The sequence below is a fragment of the Capricornis sumatraensis genome, chromosome 2 (genome assembly GCF_032405125.1).
Source record: "Capricornis sumatraensis isolate serow.1 chromosome 2, serow.2, whole genome shotgun sequence".
Lineage (NCBI taxonomy): Eukaryota > Metazoa > Chordata > Mammalia > Artiodactyla > Bovidae > Capricornis > Capricornis sumatraensis.
Genome location: NC_091070.1, coordinates 201248746 through 201262436, shown reverse-complemented (window position 1 = coordinate 201262436; position 13691 = coordinate 201248746). Strand labels below are relative to the sequence as shown.

The 13691-nt window shown below is 47.9% G+C and overlaps 2 protein-coding genes across 2 annotated transcripts; one reads left to right on the top strand and one right to left on the bottom strand.

The window, feature by feature from the left end:
* Positions 1 to 3392: 3392 nt before the first annotated feature.
* CCDC163 (CCDC163 homolog) lies at positions 3393 to 7979 on the bottom strand. Its single transcript, XM_068961694.1, is given in 9 exon segments — positions 3393 to 4101; positions 4334 to 4461; positions 5537 to 5604; positions 5716 to 5902; positions 6064 to 6145; positions 6248 to 6438; positions 6610 to 6643; positions 6743 to 6872; positions 7658 to 7979. Coding segments are annotated over 8 exon segments (876 nt in total). The 5' UTR covers positions 6821 to 6872; positions 7658 to 7979; the 3' UTR covers positions 3393 to 3993.
* Positions 7486 to 12702, top strand: MMACHC (metabolism of cobalamin associated C). The gene is made up of 4 exons (XM_068964835.1): positions 7486 to 7596; positions 9997 to 10191; positions 10866 to 11018; positions 11966 to 12702. The coding sequence occupies exons 1-4, from the start codon at positions 7516 to 7518 to the stop codon at positions 12377 to 12379; spliced, it is 843 nt and encodes a 280-aa protein (XP_068820936.1). The 5' UTR covers positions 7486 to 7515; the 3' UTR covers positions 12380 to 12702.
* Positions 12703 to 13691: the final 989 nt, after the last annotated feature.

Here is a 13691-nt window from a genome sequence, read left to right as displayed (position 1 = left end):
AGTTGGACACGACTGAGCACGCACACTGTGAGTTAGGAGATAAGAATGGAGAAAAAGTTTAAATGTGAGTTCAGTTTAAGTGCCAGACTTATCCTTTCTTTTTTATGCTGTGAGAATTATCAAAGGTTCTTTAGCAGGAGAGTACCTTAACAGGATACTGTTATAGAAAGATGGATAGCTCACAGGATCTCTAAAGGGAGAAAAGAGATCAACAATATTGGCCCAGTTTCCTTGGCCAAAAGCCTTTTCTGTATCATTCTTCTGGCAACAAATCATGTGCTGCCACCTGGTGACAGTTCAAATACCATTGTTCCACATTGCTATTGCAGCCCTGGCACCCTTACAAACCTGTCTTCCACAGACATTGATGTGGAAGAGTTGATAAATAAACAGAGCGCTGGTAGCAAGTAGATTAAATAATATCTTTATGCCAGATGTATCACCTCCCCAGTGAAAGATGTAAAACACAGGGTTTCCTTGCCCTGCTTCAGTAGGAAGATGAGCCTTGATGGGAAGGTTTGGGGGGTTTTGAACAGCTTATATTTGACCCAGGTCTGATTTTTGTCATTCCACTCTCATTAATCTCCCTAATGCTGAAGGGAAAGAAACCCTGAGGATTGCCTTATAGCTATTCAGGTGTCAGAGGCCCACTCTTCATGACTTGTCTGTTAGTTAACTCAGGGCCTTGAATGTACCCCGTAACAGGAAATAGTTCCTGCCCTCCTCACCTCAGCCTTTTATTATGCTTTTATTTCAGATAACTCTCCTCTTCCTAGCTAGATTGAGCTAAGAGCTGGGAGTCCACTGCACACTTTTGTTGTTGTTCAGTAGCTAAGTCTTGTCTGACTCTGCAACGCCATGGACTGCAGCACACCAGGCTTCCCTGTCCTTCACTATCACCTGGAGTTTGCTCAAACACATGTCCATTGAGTCAGGGATGCCATCCAAACATCTCATCCTTTGTCGCCCTCTTCTCCTCCTGCCTTCAGTTTTGCCCAACATCAGGGTCTTTTCCAATGAGTTGGCTCTTCACATCAGGTGGCCAAAGTATTGGAGCTTCAGTTTCAGCATCCGTTTCTGCCCTACTCACCCCCAGCCTTTTATTGTGCTTTTATTTCAGGTAACTGTCTCCTCTTCCCAGCTAGATTGAGCTAAGAGCTGGGAGTCCACTGCACATCTTAGCTCAGGACAAATACATACCAGGACTGGTATGCATTAAGTTCAAGAAACATCATCCACTTGTGTTAAGCAACTATACTCCACTAAAAATTAATTTAAACAAAGGAATGCCTTTGAGTCAGTTCTAATGAGGTGGATGAACCTAGAACCTATTATACAGAGTGAAGTAAGTCAGAAAGAGAAAGATAAATATCATATTCTAACGCATATATATGGAATCTAGAAAAATGATACTTAAGCATTTACTTACAGGGCATAAATGGAGAAACAGACATAGAGAATAGACTTGGGGAGAGGGAAGGAGAGGGCAGGCTGTATGGAAAGAGTAACGTGGAAACTTACATTACCATAGTAAAGACAACGGGAATTTGCTATATGGCTAAGAAAACTCAAACAGGGGCTCTGCATCAACCTAGAGGGGTGGGATGAGGAGGGAGATGGGAGGGAAGTTCAAAAAGGAGGGAATATATGTATACTTATGGCTGATTCATGTTGAGGTTTGACAGAAAACAACAAAATTCTATAAAGCAATTATCCTTCAATAAAAAATAAATTATAAATGTTACAATAAAGTTTTAAAAAGAAGAAAAATCCACTTAGTGGATAAATAACATTATTTTGGCTATGTTTAGCAGAGGAAGAGACTTCATGAGACCTCAGTGAGATGCTACTACTTCTAGGGAAATCTTGGAATGCACTGTCCAGAATACAAAGCCCAGGTAAGGAAAAAGTAAAGCTTCCTTTACCTGCCTAGGAAGACATCCTTTCCAGAGAGCATCCAAGCGGAGGAAGGGTCAGAGCCAATAGCTAAAAAGCATTTTTTAATATGACAGGAAATATCAGAGTATCTAACTCCTAGTAAGTACTGAATCATAAAATTTGTTTTGGTTAATAAATACAGATATGTATATTTACTAGGCTACAATTCAGTCTAAACTATTTTTTTACTAGAGGTCCCAGTCAAAAAATCCTGAAAGCCACTGGATTAAAGGTTGAGGCTGAAAGAACGACCAAAGAGGAAATTGCTACAGAATCACAGCCTGGGCTGCTGAGGATGAAGAGATATAAAGGGGCCAGAGGGAGCCTCAAGAGGCAGAAGCTGAAAGAAACAAAAAAAAAGAGGACTCCTTCTATTGCCCAGGTCAAGGGCCCACCAGAATGTCTTGTCCTCCTCTGCATCCCCACAACAGTACTGCCCCGAGCACTGGCCTACCTCACTCCACCCACCAGACTGGGAGATTCCATCTCCTTCTGTAAGGCTCGGAGAACCGCACTCTGAAAAGGACCTTCAGGGACAGCCTCTAGTGGACTGACAAAGTTTATTATCCAGCTGTGTAGTTTTATGGTCTCAGGGAACAGAGCATAAAGCAGACTTGCACGTAGCCTTTCTCGATAAACTTCAAAGCATTCAAGCATAAAATACAGTTCCCACTGCCCAAAACATAACATAGCTTTGGCGAAACTCTTAAGGGAGTCTTATCATGAAACAACAGTCCTTGCTCCCAGAAACAGGTGGTCAGAAGGAAGCCTCTGAATGCTTCAAGGCCAGGCGTATGACCCTTCATCATCCGTTCCCAGCCTTGGGCACTCAGTGAACGTTCATAACCCTTTGTTATGCTCGTTCCAGCTTCCAACCTTCGTCATGAGTGGAGCAAATACATTTTCAGTATTTGCTTAAAGCCTTCCAGCTCCTCCACATCCTTCCAATTTCCACTGAGCACAGGGTCTGTACTCAGAAGATACAATCATAAATGCCCATGAACTTGGATTTCAGAGAGGTGGCAGGAAGCAGTCAAGTAAACAGGAGGAAGACAAGGTACAGCTGAGCCTATCCCATGTGGGTGCTGATTCACAAACACATGAGTTCAGTTTAGTCGCTCAGTCGTGTCCGACTCTTTGTGACCCCATGAATCACAGCACACCAGGCCTCCCTGTCCATCACCAACTCCAGGAGTTCACTCAAACTCATGTCCATCAAGTCGGTGATGCCATCCAGCCATCTCATCCTGTCATCCCCTTCTCCTCCTGCCCCCAATCCCTCCCAGCATCAGGGTCTTTTCCAATGAGTCAACTCTTCACATGAGGTGGCCAAAGTGTTGGAGTTTCAGCTTCAGCATCAGTCCTTCCAATGAACACCCAGGACTGATCTCCTTTAGGATGGACTGGTTGGATCTCCTTGCAGTCCAAGGGACTCTCAACAGTCTTCTCCAACACCACAGTTCAAAAGCATCAATTCTTTGGTGCTCAGCTTTCTTCACAGTCCAACTCTCACATTCATACATGACCACTGGAAAAACCATAGCCTTGACTAGATGGACATTTGTTGGCAAATTAATGTCTCTGCTTTTTAATATGCTGTCTAGGTTGGCCATAACTTTCCTTCCAAGGAGTAAGCGTCTTTTAATTTCATGGCTGCAATCATCATCTGCAGTGATCTTGGAGTCCCCAAAAATAAAGTCTGACACTGTTTCCCCATCTATTTGCCATGAAGTGATGGGACCAGATGCCATGATCTTAGTTTTCTGAATGTTGAGCTTTAAGCCAACTTTTTCACTCTCCTCTTTCACTTTCATCAAGAGGCTCTTTAGTTCCTCTTCACTTTCTGCCATAAGGGTGGTGTCATCTCAGGGAGGGTTAAACCGTTTTATTGCAATTGCCAGACAGGGATGGACAGGCAGTGACAAGCCTCAGTAGCGAGGTCAAACAGCAACTAGATCAAGAGGGGAGGGGCAGGCAACTCAGAAACAGGACCTTGGAGGGGAAGGTGAGCAAAGAAGACTTCGTCCTACTACATTACAAGTCCTTACAGGTCACTTAGGAGTATCTTGGGGCCCTTAAAGAATAGGTCCTCTTGCTCAAGGCTCTGGGCCTGGAGCTGAAAGCTGCTGGGCTCTGGGTTAGAAAGGGTATGCCTCTGGAGATCTATGAGGAGAAAAAGGGGAAAAAGAACAAATCATCAGCAAGCACTGTGTTACACACGGACCTAGACTTGGGCCCTATTGGGGAGGGGCATACAGGCATGATGGGATAAGGAGCGACAGAGGTTGATGGATTTCCAAAGAAAGAGGCAGAGACCCCATTCTATCCAGTGTCAAACAATTAGGCAGCTGGCATCCAGGCACCACTCAGATTCAGCCTCCTGCCTTACCCTCACCTAGCTTCCTTAAAAGTTCCCAGCTACTGTTACTGTCCAGAAGCCTGACTTCAGAGCTAGATGAAGAAAGCGACATGGCGAAGGTGGGCAGTCTGGGCAGCTTAGATTGAAGGACATGAACGGAAGTCCTGCAAAGGGGAAACAATCAGAGGTAGACATGGTGACAGTGGGTTAAAGGGGCCTTCCCAGCACAGACCTGACCTGTCCCTGAGGCTAGGATTCCAGTCTCTTCCCCCTTTATCCTCTAAATACAGAGATACCTCAGAGACACTGTGTCAAGTAAAGAAAATGTGCAGTACTGCCCATATAGGCTATAACCTCCTACCATACCTTCCGTACCAGCTCATGTCAAATCTGAGATAGCTGAACTTTGGTCCCCAATGCCTGGCCTCTGTGAGCCAAATCCTTTCCACAGCCATAAGCACCCACATCCCCTCACCTGAGGAGGTCATGCTCCTGCCGGGCATCCTGGACCTCTGTTCTGACAGCCTCCAGGGTGTGACCTTTGCCATTCTGGCCACTTTGCAGCTGATCCAGCACCTGCCATACCACAGGGTCAGGTAGGACCAAACCTCTACCTCTCCAGGAGGAGCACCTGCCTCCCCATGATTAGCCTCTTGAGCCCACTTGGAGCCCTCATGCGGACAAAGATAGTTTCTTGTGTCCTTTAGCAGAGGGCTTGGGAAGAAGAGCTTTGGAGGGAGGTGGAGTCAGCACAAGGAAGAGATGGAAAGAGATAGGAGTAGGAGAGGGTATCCTGGCCTGCCCGCAAAACAGGATAGATAGAGAAAGGAAGGGGCCTTCAAAGGGAGAGATGAACAGATAGGTCTGATCCTGGTCCTACCTTCCAGCTGCAGGCCTGAGCTTGCTGCCTCTCAGTTATCTGTTTCAGTAGCAGCTCCTGGTGCTGGCCTGCAGATGAGAGAAAATGTGAGGGAACGTCTCCAACTTCCTTCCTTCCCCTTCCCTGCCTTGCGCCCAGCCTGGCACTGAAAACGGACAGATACATTCTGGTCCAGCTACCGGGCAGTTTCCAAGCTGACTGGAGAGACACACTCACACCATATGAGAAAAGACAAAATACTTGGCCAGGTTTCTGGGTAGCTCAAGCTGTCAAAGGTATGGTCGTTTATTAGGAAAGCAAGAAGGCTTTTCAGAAAAGGGAACAGGTGAATTCATACGCACCCTCAATCTTTTACTCACTCAGCTGGTCCCGTAGCAACTTTAGTTCCTCCCGAAGAATCTGTGACTCCTCGCACAGCAGTTGCCGCCTTCAGGGATAATAGCAATGTCATTCTAAAGCCAATTAACAAGCCTAGAGGAGGCTACCAGAGTACCAGGAGTTCAGGGCTGAAGAAGGCAAGGTTTTGCCCATCACTTACTCATTCTGAAGCTCTTCGTGAAGGCCACTGGTGGCACTGCACTTCTGTGGTCCTGTCTGTATTTGGGCTCGGGCCTGTTCCTGCACTTGGCTTCGAAGGCCCTGCAGTTCCCTTCTCATCTCTTCCAGAAGTTGCTCCAGGAGAAGGACCCTTTGCTCTGGGCCGCCCTGCAGCAACCTTAGTGATGCTACAGTGAGACAAGTAGGGGATCAGCCCCCTAAGAACTTCACACACGAGCCTGTAGACTCCACTTGCAAATCAAGACACAAGTGCACAGACAACAGAAGAGCCACAAAATGTGCACACACATTTGAGGCTGTGTATATGAAGAAAAGAAGGATCAGATACCTTCCAGGGCAGAGATCTGGTACTTCTGCTGCTCTCGCTCTTCCAGCAGGCCTTGGACAGCCTGCCATAGTGCTTCAGTCACCTACCTAGGCAGAAAAACCCCATGAGCTCCCCAAGCACTGGTAACCTCATCCCACACTCACACAAACCCCAAATATACACACCTCAGTAGTCCATGCCTCACCTGAGCCTGGGATCGAAGCTGGGATCGTAGCATAGTAACTTCATCCCAGAGAGAAGATGTACTGTGGGCCTCAGCCCAGTTTAGCCTCTTTGGAAATACAGGAGCCTCTAGAGCCCAAGCCTTTTGAGCTTGGATTCCTGACTGAGTAGGCAAGTGATGAGGGGAAATCCAAGTCCCAGCCAGGTCTCCTGCTGAGGGAAAAAGGAAGAGACAAGTGCAAAGCCCGTTAGGCGGAGGAGGGAACAGACGTTTCTTTCTTTTTTTTTTTTTTTTCCCAGATGTTTCTTCAGGAAAAGAAAAAGTTGGAATTTGGAAGGAACAGTGGATAACACTGGAAAGAAAGGCTGAGGGACAATATTTACCCCCGGTAGAGACTCCAAGTGGATACAGCCGTTGCTAAAAAGAAACAAATGCACAGGCCAATGAGTTCTGTTTTGCAATCTATTAACCCACATCCCCTAAACAGGGGGGCGTGGGACTCAGGCGGCCCCTCACCTTAATCCTGCTCACATTTCGGTCCGTAGCATTGAGAAGCGCGTCGAGCTGCTCAGACCAGCTCAGGGTCCTACTCATAGCCTGCGGCAGGGGTCTGGCTCCCTGGCGTCTTGTGCCCTTGCTCCCCACACTGTGGACACCAAAGACACAGCCCAGGGAAGACAACAACGTAAGCTCTAAAGAGGTGAGTGGGGGGTTGCAATACTAAAGGTAAGGAAGCAATAATCAGACCAAAACTGAGCTTCTGAGACTAATCGGGGGAGTGGCTTCCTTGCGGAACTAGGGGAAAAGCGGGATGCCCTGATAAACAGATATCAATTGGGAATTTAAGATGCTGAATCTTGGTTTAGACTCACAACTCTGGCGCCATAACACCGAAACTGTGCCAGTGACCACTACCGCCGCCCAGTTCAAACATTATGGTAGGCCAGGACCGGCCTCTGCGGCGCCACTTGGGAAATTGAGTTCTCCTCTATTGGAGACAACCGGCGATGGAAGCTACCGAACTACGTTTCCCTGGAAGCAACACGCGCAATCACAGTGCCCCCCCCACCGTGAAGCTTGCCGGGAAACCGAGTTTTTCTGCTTCTGTAGTTGATGCCTCTACGAACTGAATGAACTACGTGTTCCAGGATGCGTCGCGCAGAGACGACACAGTCCCACAGCTGATCCCCATAGCTCTAGGGAAATGGAGTCCAAGCTGTCTCAAAGCGTAAAGTCCCGAGTAACCTTGAGACTCCATTCCCCAGCAGGCTCAGTGTGTAACGTGCACTATGGAGCCGCTAGTCGCAGAGCTGAAGCAGAAGATTGAGGACACGTTGTGCCCTTTTGGCTTCGAAGTTTACCCCTTCCAGGTTGGTTTATCCCTGCTGCGGTGCTAGGGCGAAGCGTATGGATGGCTTCGGTGCCACTGACCTGGGGCCCGTGAATTTTCTGATCTTTCTCGAGCTCCTCTGGCCGCGTGTCCGTTTGATTGTCGAGACAGGGCGCTTGGGCTAAATGGGCAGAGCAGCGTTGCAGGTGTGTTCTTTTGTTGTTATTGTTCAGTCACTCAGTCGTGTCCGACTCTGTGATCCCATGGACTGCCCCGCTGCCAGGTTTCCCTGTCCATCAACGGTTCCCGGAGCTTGCTCAAACTCATGTCCGTTGAGTCGGTGATGCCATCCAACCATCTCATCCTCTGTCGTCCCCTTCTCCTCCTGCCTTCAGTCTTTCCCAACATAGGAGTCTTTCCAATGAGTCCTCTCTTTTACCCTCCTACAATGCTGTATTGATGAGTGGGAGACACCATGTGATCCAGTAACCTTGTGGTTTTGTCACCTAGGTAATTTAGGAGAAGAAGGGGATCTGTGGAGCCAGAGTCACTTTGGAAGCTTCCTGAAGGAGTTTAGGAGAGGGCAAGGTCTGGGAATGTTTGTATGGCTCATGAGCAAAGGGCATTCTGGATGTTGAACAAGCAAACAGTTGGCTTGGTTGTTCAATCTACCTGCGAAAGGTTACATTCATGATGTTGCCAATCCATCAGTGCTGGGCTGGGTTTAGAAACTGTACACTGGCCTGACACAGAAGTCTGGCATCAGGACCTACCCTTATTCACATAGGTCCATCTCCCCCCACATCCAATGCCCTCTGCACTGAGCCCTGTGCTTAGTGCAGGGCTAAATCAACTCAACCTGAGCCTTTTGCCTGATGCTTAAGAGGCCACCCTTTCCACTTCCCACTGAGTGACATACAGCAATGCTGGGAGAGGATTATAGACGAAGAGGTAGTTGGGTCTAGCCTCAGAGAGGCTTCCCTGGAAAAAATGGAGTTGAGCTATATATGAAAAGATAGGTTGGAAGGAAGGACGGTCATGTATATCTCAAATATCAGAAATAGCTTGAGTAAAGGTGTGGAGGTAATGTTGGATGGCAGGTGTGGGAGAGATTGGAGATGCCTGTCTGATATAATCAAGAAGACCTTGGCAGTAGGAGCTGTGGTATTGAACAGTGTGCCATTTACAGCCCTGCCAGTCATCCTATGTTCCTACTTCTCTCACCTTCCCAGCGCCACATAGTCATCCACAGCGATCTTTAGGAATCTGTCTCCTAAATCTGTTTCCTAAATTCAACCTGTCTATTGTATGGATGTGAGAGTTGGACTGTGAATGAGGCTGAGCGCCGAAGAATTTATGCTTTTGAACTGTGGTGTTGGAGAAGACTCTTGAGAGTCCCTTGGACTGCAAGGAGATCCAACCAGTCTATTCTGAAGGAGATCAGCCCTGGGATTTCTTTGGAAGGGATGATGCTAAAGCTGAAGCTCCAGTACTTTGGCCACCTCACGCGAAGAGTTGACTCATTGGAAAAGACTCTGATGCTGGGAGGGATTGGGGGCAGGAGGAGAAGGGGACGACCGAGGATGAGATGGCTGGATGGCATCACAGACTCGATGGACCTGAGTCTGAGTGAACTCCGGGAGTGGGTGATGGACAGGGAGGCCCAGTGTGTTGCGATTCAGGGGGTTGCAAAGAGTTGGACATGACTGAGCGACTGAACTGAACTGAACTGAATGCTCTGGTTCAGCTCACTATTAGTCATTTGGATTTCTGCAATAACTTCCTTGCTGTCACTTTGCCTCTATTCCTTCCTCTACACTGCAGCCAGGTTGATCTAAAATTGATCATGTCAGTTTTCTTCTTAAATCTTCAATGGCTAACACCTCACTGTCAGCAAATTAGACCCATATTCCTTCAACTGGTATTCAAAGCCAGTCACAGTCTCATTCTTACTGATCTCTCCAGCCTTCTCTCCCTCTGCTCCCCTCCACAGATGCTTCATTTCTATCAAACTAGACGATTTGCTATTCTCCAAGTATGCTTTGCATTTTTTGCCTCTTTGTTTATGCTGGGACCTGTTTAAAACACACCAGATTCTCCCTCTCCACCTCAGCCTGTAAGTTACCTTCCCAGCCATCAAGACTCAGCTTCCAAGAAGCCTTTTCTAATTCCAGAGGACCTTCATTGGCCCTGTTATTGCACTAACCACAGTACAATTTCTTTTTTCTTAGTTGTTTATGAATTCTTTGCCTCTCTATTGTAACTCTGTCAGATGAGTCCCCCACAAACACACATCACACAGCATCAGGAGAATTTCATTGTTTGAATAAGAAGGAAGCTGGACAAGATGCATGAAACCTTGAATGCCAGGCCAAGGTGTGGGCCTGGCTAAGGCCTAAGTTGGCCCTCTTGTGTGGCCTAAATTATCTCTCTGTTCCAGGTGGCATGGTACAATGCACTCCTGCCTCCAGCCTTCCACCTGCCCCTGCCAGGACCTACACTGGCCTTCCTGGTACTCAGCACACCTGCCATGTTTGACCAGGCCCTCAAGCCCTTCCTGCAGAGCCGCCACCTCCAACCACTGACTGACCCTGTGGACCAGTGTGTGGCCTACCACCTGGGCCGAGTTAGAGAGGTGAGCAAGGCTGGCTATAGCCTCACCCAGCTTCCAAACCTGCATCTGCTTCCAGTTCCTCTAAACTCAGTATAGAATCTAGACCTATGACAAGGAGCCACTTCCCCGGCAGAAGGCTATCCTAAAGCCAGCCTTGACATTGTGATCTCTCCCCATTCTGCCTTCTCATCTCAGGTTTAGCCACCCCATCTAGCCAACCAGGTCTGAAATGGATCGATCTCACCCTTCACTGATGGGCAACTTGATGAGCAGACTTCCCTTGACCACCAAGTGAAATAGGAATAAGCCCCAAAATTCTCCATGCATCTCCCACCTGTCTTTGCCCTAGACCTGGGAGCCTTATAGGGTCTTTTGAGGACAGAACAGGACCCCTGCACTACATACTTTACACGTATACATAAATACATATACATACACTGGGTCTCCCCAAAGCTGGACCGTCTTCCTCTGCACTGGGCCTCTGGAGGCCAGAGCCATAACAGAGGTTTCTGAACAATCCTAAACAGAACTATCATTTTCTTCACACTGGAGCCTCCAGTCCCACTCCAAGTTTAAGGTCATGACTTTAAACATGACTTCTAAGGACAGGGCCATGTTAACACAACTGAAGGCTCTGTTGAACATGATCATGATTCCTATTGTGCTACAAGTCTTCATGTTATCTTCTATCCCAGAGCTTCCCAGAGCTGCAAATAGAAGTCATCGCTGACTACGAGGTACACCCCAACCGGCGCCCCAAGATCCTGGCCCAGACAGCAGCCCATGTAGCAGGGGCTGCTTATTACTACCAGCGACAGGACGTGGAGTCTGACCCTTGGGGGACCCAGGTCAGAGGGCAAGTATGAGCAAATAGGGGCTGAGAAAGGAAATGAAATAAAACTCCATCAAGATTTCAAGTCCCAGGAATTCCCTGGTGGTCTAGTGGTTAGGATTCCAGGTTTTCACTGCGATGGTCCCAGTTCAGTCCATCGTTAGAGAACTGAAATCCTGTTAACCACGTGGCACAGTGAAAAAAAAATTTCAAGTCCCATTCTTCCACCTTCCCTGGGTAAAGGAATTGCTGGGCACAATCCAGGACAAGAGTGCACCATGGTCAATGATCCAGTTCCATGATTTGTCTACTTGCAGACACATCAGGTCAGAAAAAGCGAGGTGTTAGTCACTTAGTTGTGTCAAACTCTTTGTTTTGCGATCCCACAGACAGTAGCCCACTAGGCTCCTATACACAGAATTCTCTGGGCAATACTAGATAGAGTGGGTTACTGTTCCTTTCCCCAGGGGATCTTCCCAATCAAACCCAGGAATTAAACCCGTCTCCTTCACTGGCCGGCAGTTTACCATCTGAGCCACCAGGGACCGGGTTAGAGAACTAGTCTGTTATTCTTTGTGACAGAATGGAGCAGGTAGAGCTGCGATTAAACCCACGGTGCAACTGGGAAGCTGAGGCTCAGCTTAAGGAAACTCTTCCCTGAGGTCAGTGACTTCATGAAAAGTTGACGGAGTAAGGGAGCCCAGCCAAGACTGACAGAAGTTCACGTGTGTGTATATGCAGCACAGCTTGTGGGATCTTAGTTCTTTGACCAAAGATAGAACCTGGGACCTTGACAGTGACAGTGTGGAGTCCTAAGCATTGGACCACCAGGGAATTCCCTGACAGGCTCACATGTAGCATCACTGTCTGTTGAATGAGAAGTAAGTGAACTAGCTTGCATTGATGGTAGTTATTGGTGCCTAGGACCACCATGACCTTGCTTTCTTTTTACCCTCTCCCCAGCACATAGCAGGTGTGTGCATACATCCCAGATTTGGGGGCTGGTTTGCCATCCGAGGGGTGGTGCTGCTGCGAGGAATAGAGGTGCCGAATCTGACACCCACAAAGCCCGTTGACTGTGTACCCACAAGAGCTGACCGCATCACCCTGCTCGAACGCTTCAATTTCCATTGGCATGACTGGACTTACCGGGATGCTGTGACACCTCAGGAGCGTTACTCAGAAGAGCAGAAGGCGTACTTTTCCACTCCTCCTGCCCAACGCTTGGCCTTACTGGGCTTGCCTCAGCCCTCAGAGGAGCCTAGCTCTCCATCCCAAGAGCTTCACTTCACTACACTCTTACCCAAGAAGCCTCAGAATCCCAGAAGAGGCTGGCTCAGTCCCACAGTTTCCCCACCTATATCCCCTGGACCCTAATACCTTCCCTGCCCATGGGATCCTCATTTAGGGCAGTGGCACCTGTTAAAAGACTTTTACACTACTATTAATATTTCACCACGTTAGAAACTTAAATTTTGAGTATAAAATGATTATTTTTGATAAAGAATTCTAGTAGAGATCTTAAATGAAAATAACAAGGCTCAGGAAAGTTTGGTTAAGACCAAAGTAGATCCAGACCTCGCACCTGCCTTGGAATGTGGGATTGCTACCTGTTACCATTTCTCTGCAGTGCTTCAAAATGCTGCCTGTTACAGGGTGTGAGGAGGACTATCCCCTCAATAATAATACCTGCTTCATAGGGTTATCATGGTGACTGAATAAATGTGAAATTGCTTAGCATACAGTAAGCTGTTGTTGAAGGCCCTGGGAATCCTGTACTACTGCCCACAGGTAGGCTGGGCTTGTGGTGGGGTGTGGTATCCGGAAGGGCACATACTAAAGGATCTTCAGTTGTAAATCTGCCCTAACCTTGGGCCCAGGAAGAATCCACCTTCACCCCATTGACAACCCTCCCTCAGAACAGATATGAATGAGAACAAGTTCAAAGTGAGTGAAGTCGCTCAGTCGTATCTGACTCTTAGCGACCCCGTGGACTGCAGCCTACCAGGCTCCTCTGTCCATGGGATTCTCCAGGCAAGAGTACTGGAATGGGGTGCCATTGCCTTCTCCAACAAGTTCAGTCGCATCCAAATCTTTGCAACCCTATGGACAACAGCACGCCAGGCTTCCCTGTCCATCACCAACTCACAGACCTTACTCAAACTCATGTCCGAGTTGGTGATGTTCTCCAGCCATCTCATCCTGTCATCCCCTTCTGCCTTCAATCTTTCCCAGCATCAGGAAAGATGGGGCTTCCCTGATAGCTCAGTTGGGAACGAATCCACCTGCAATGCAGGAGATTCCTGGGTTGGGAAGATTCACTGGAGAAGGGGAAAACACTACCCACTCCAGTTTTCTGGTCTGGAAAACTCCATGGACTATAGTCCATGGAGTTGCAAAGAGTCGGACAGGACTGAGCAACTTTCACTTTCATAAGGACAAGAACTACCCTTAAATCAAGGCTGGAAATCCAGGGAAGCCAAGAGGTGCTCACCAATGTTCTTTGGACACAGAAGCCAGCCCTGGGTTTGTCTCCCCCTTTCAGTTCCAAAGGTACCTAAACCCTGTAACTCTGTAATTTTTCGTAGATGCAGTCAGGCATTATCCAGGTTTTCATGTAGCCCTGCTAGTACTGTAAGTGTCAGGCACTCATTGCAACCCAGCTACAGCATGAACTGCAGCCTCAGCT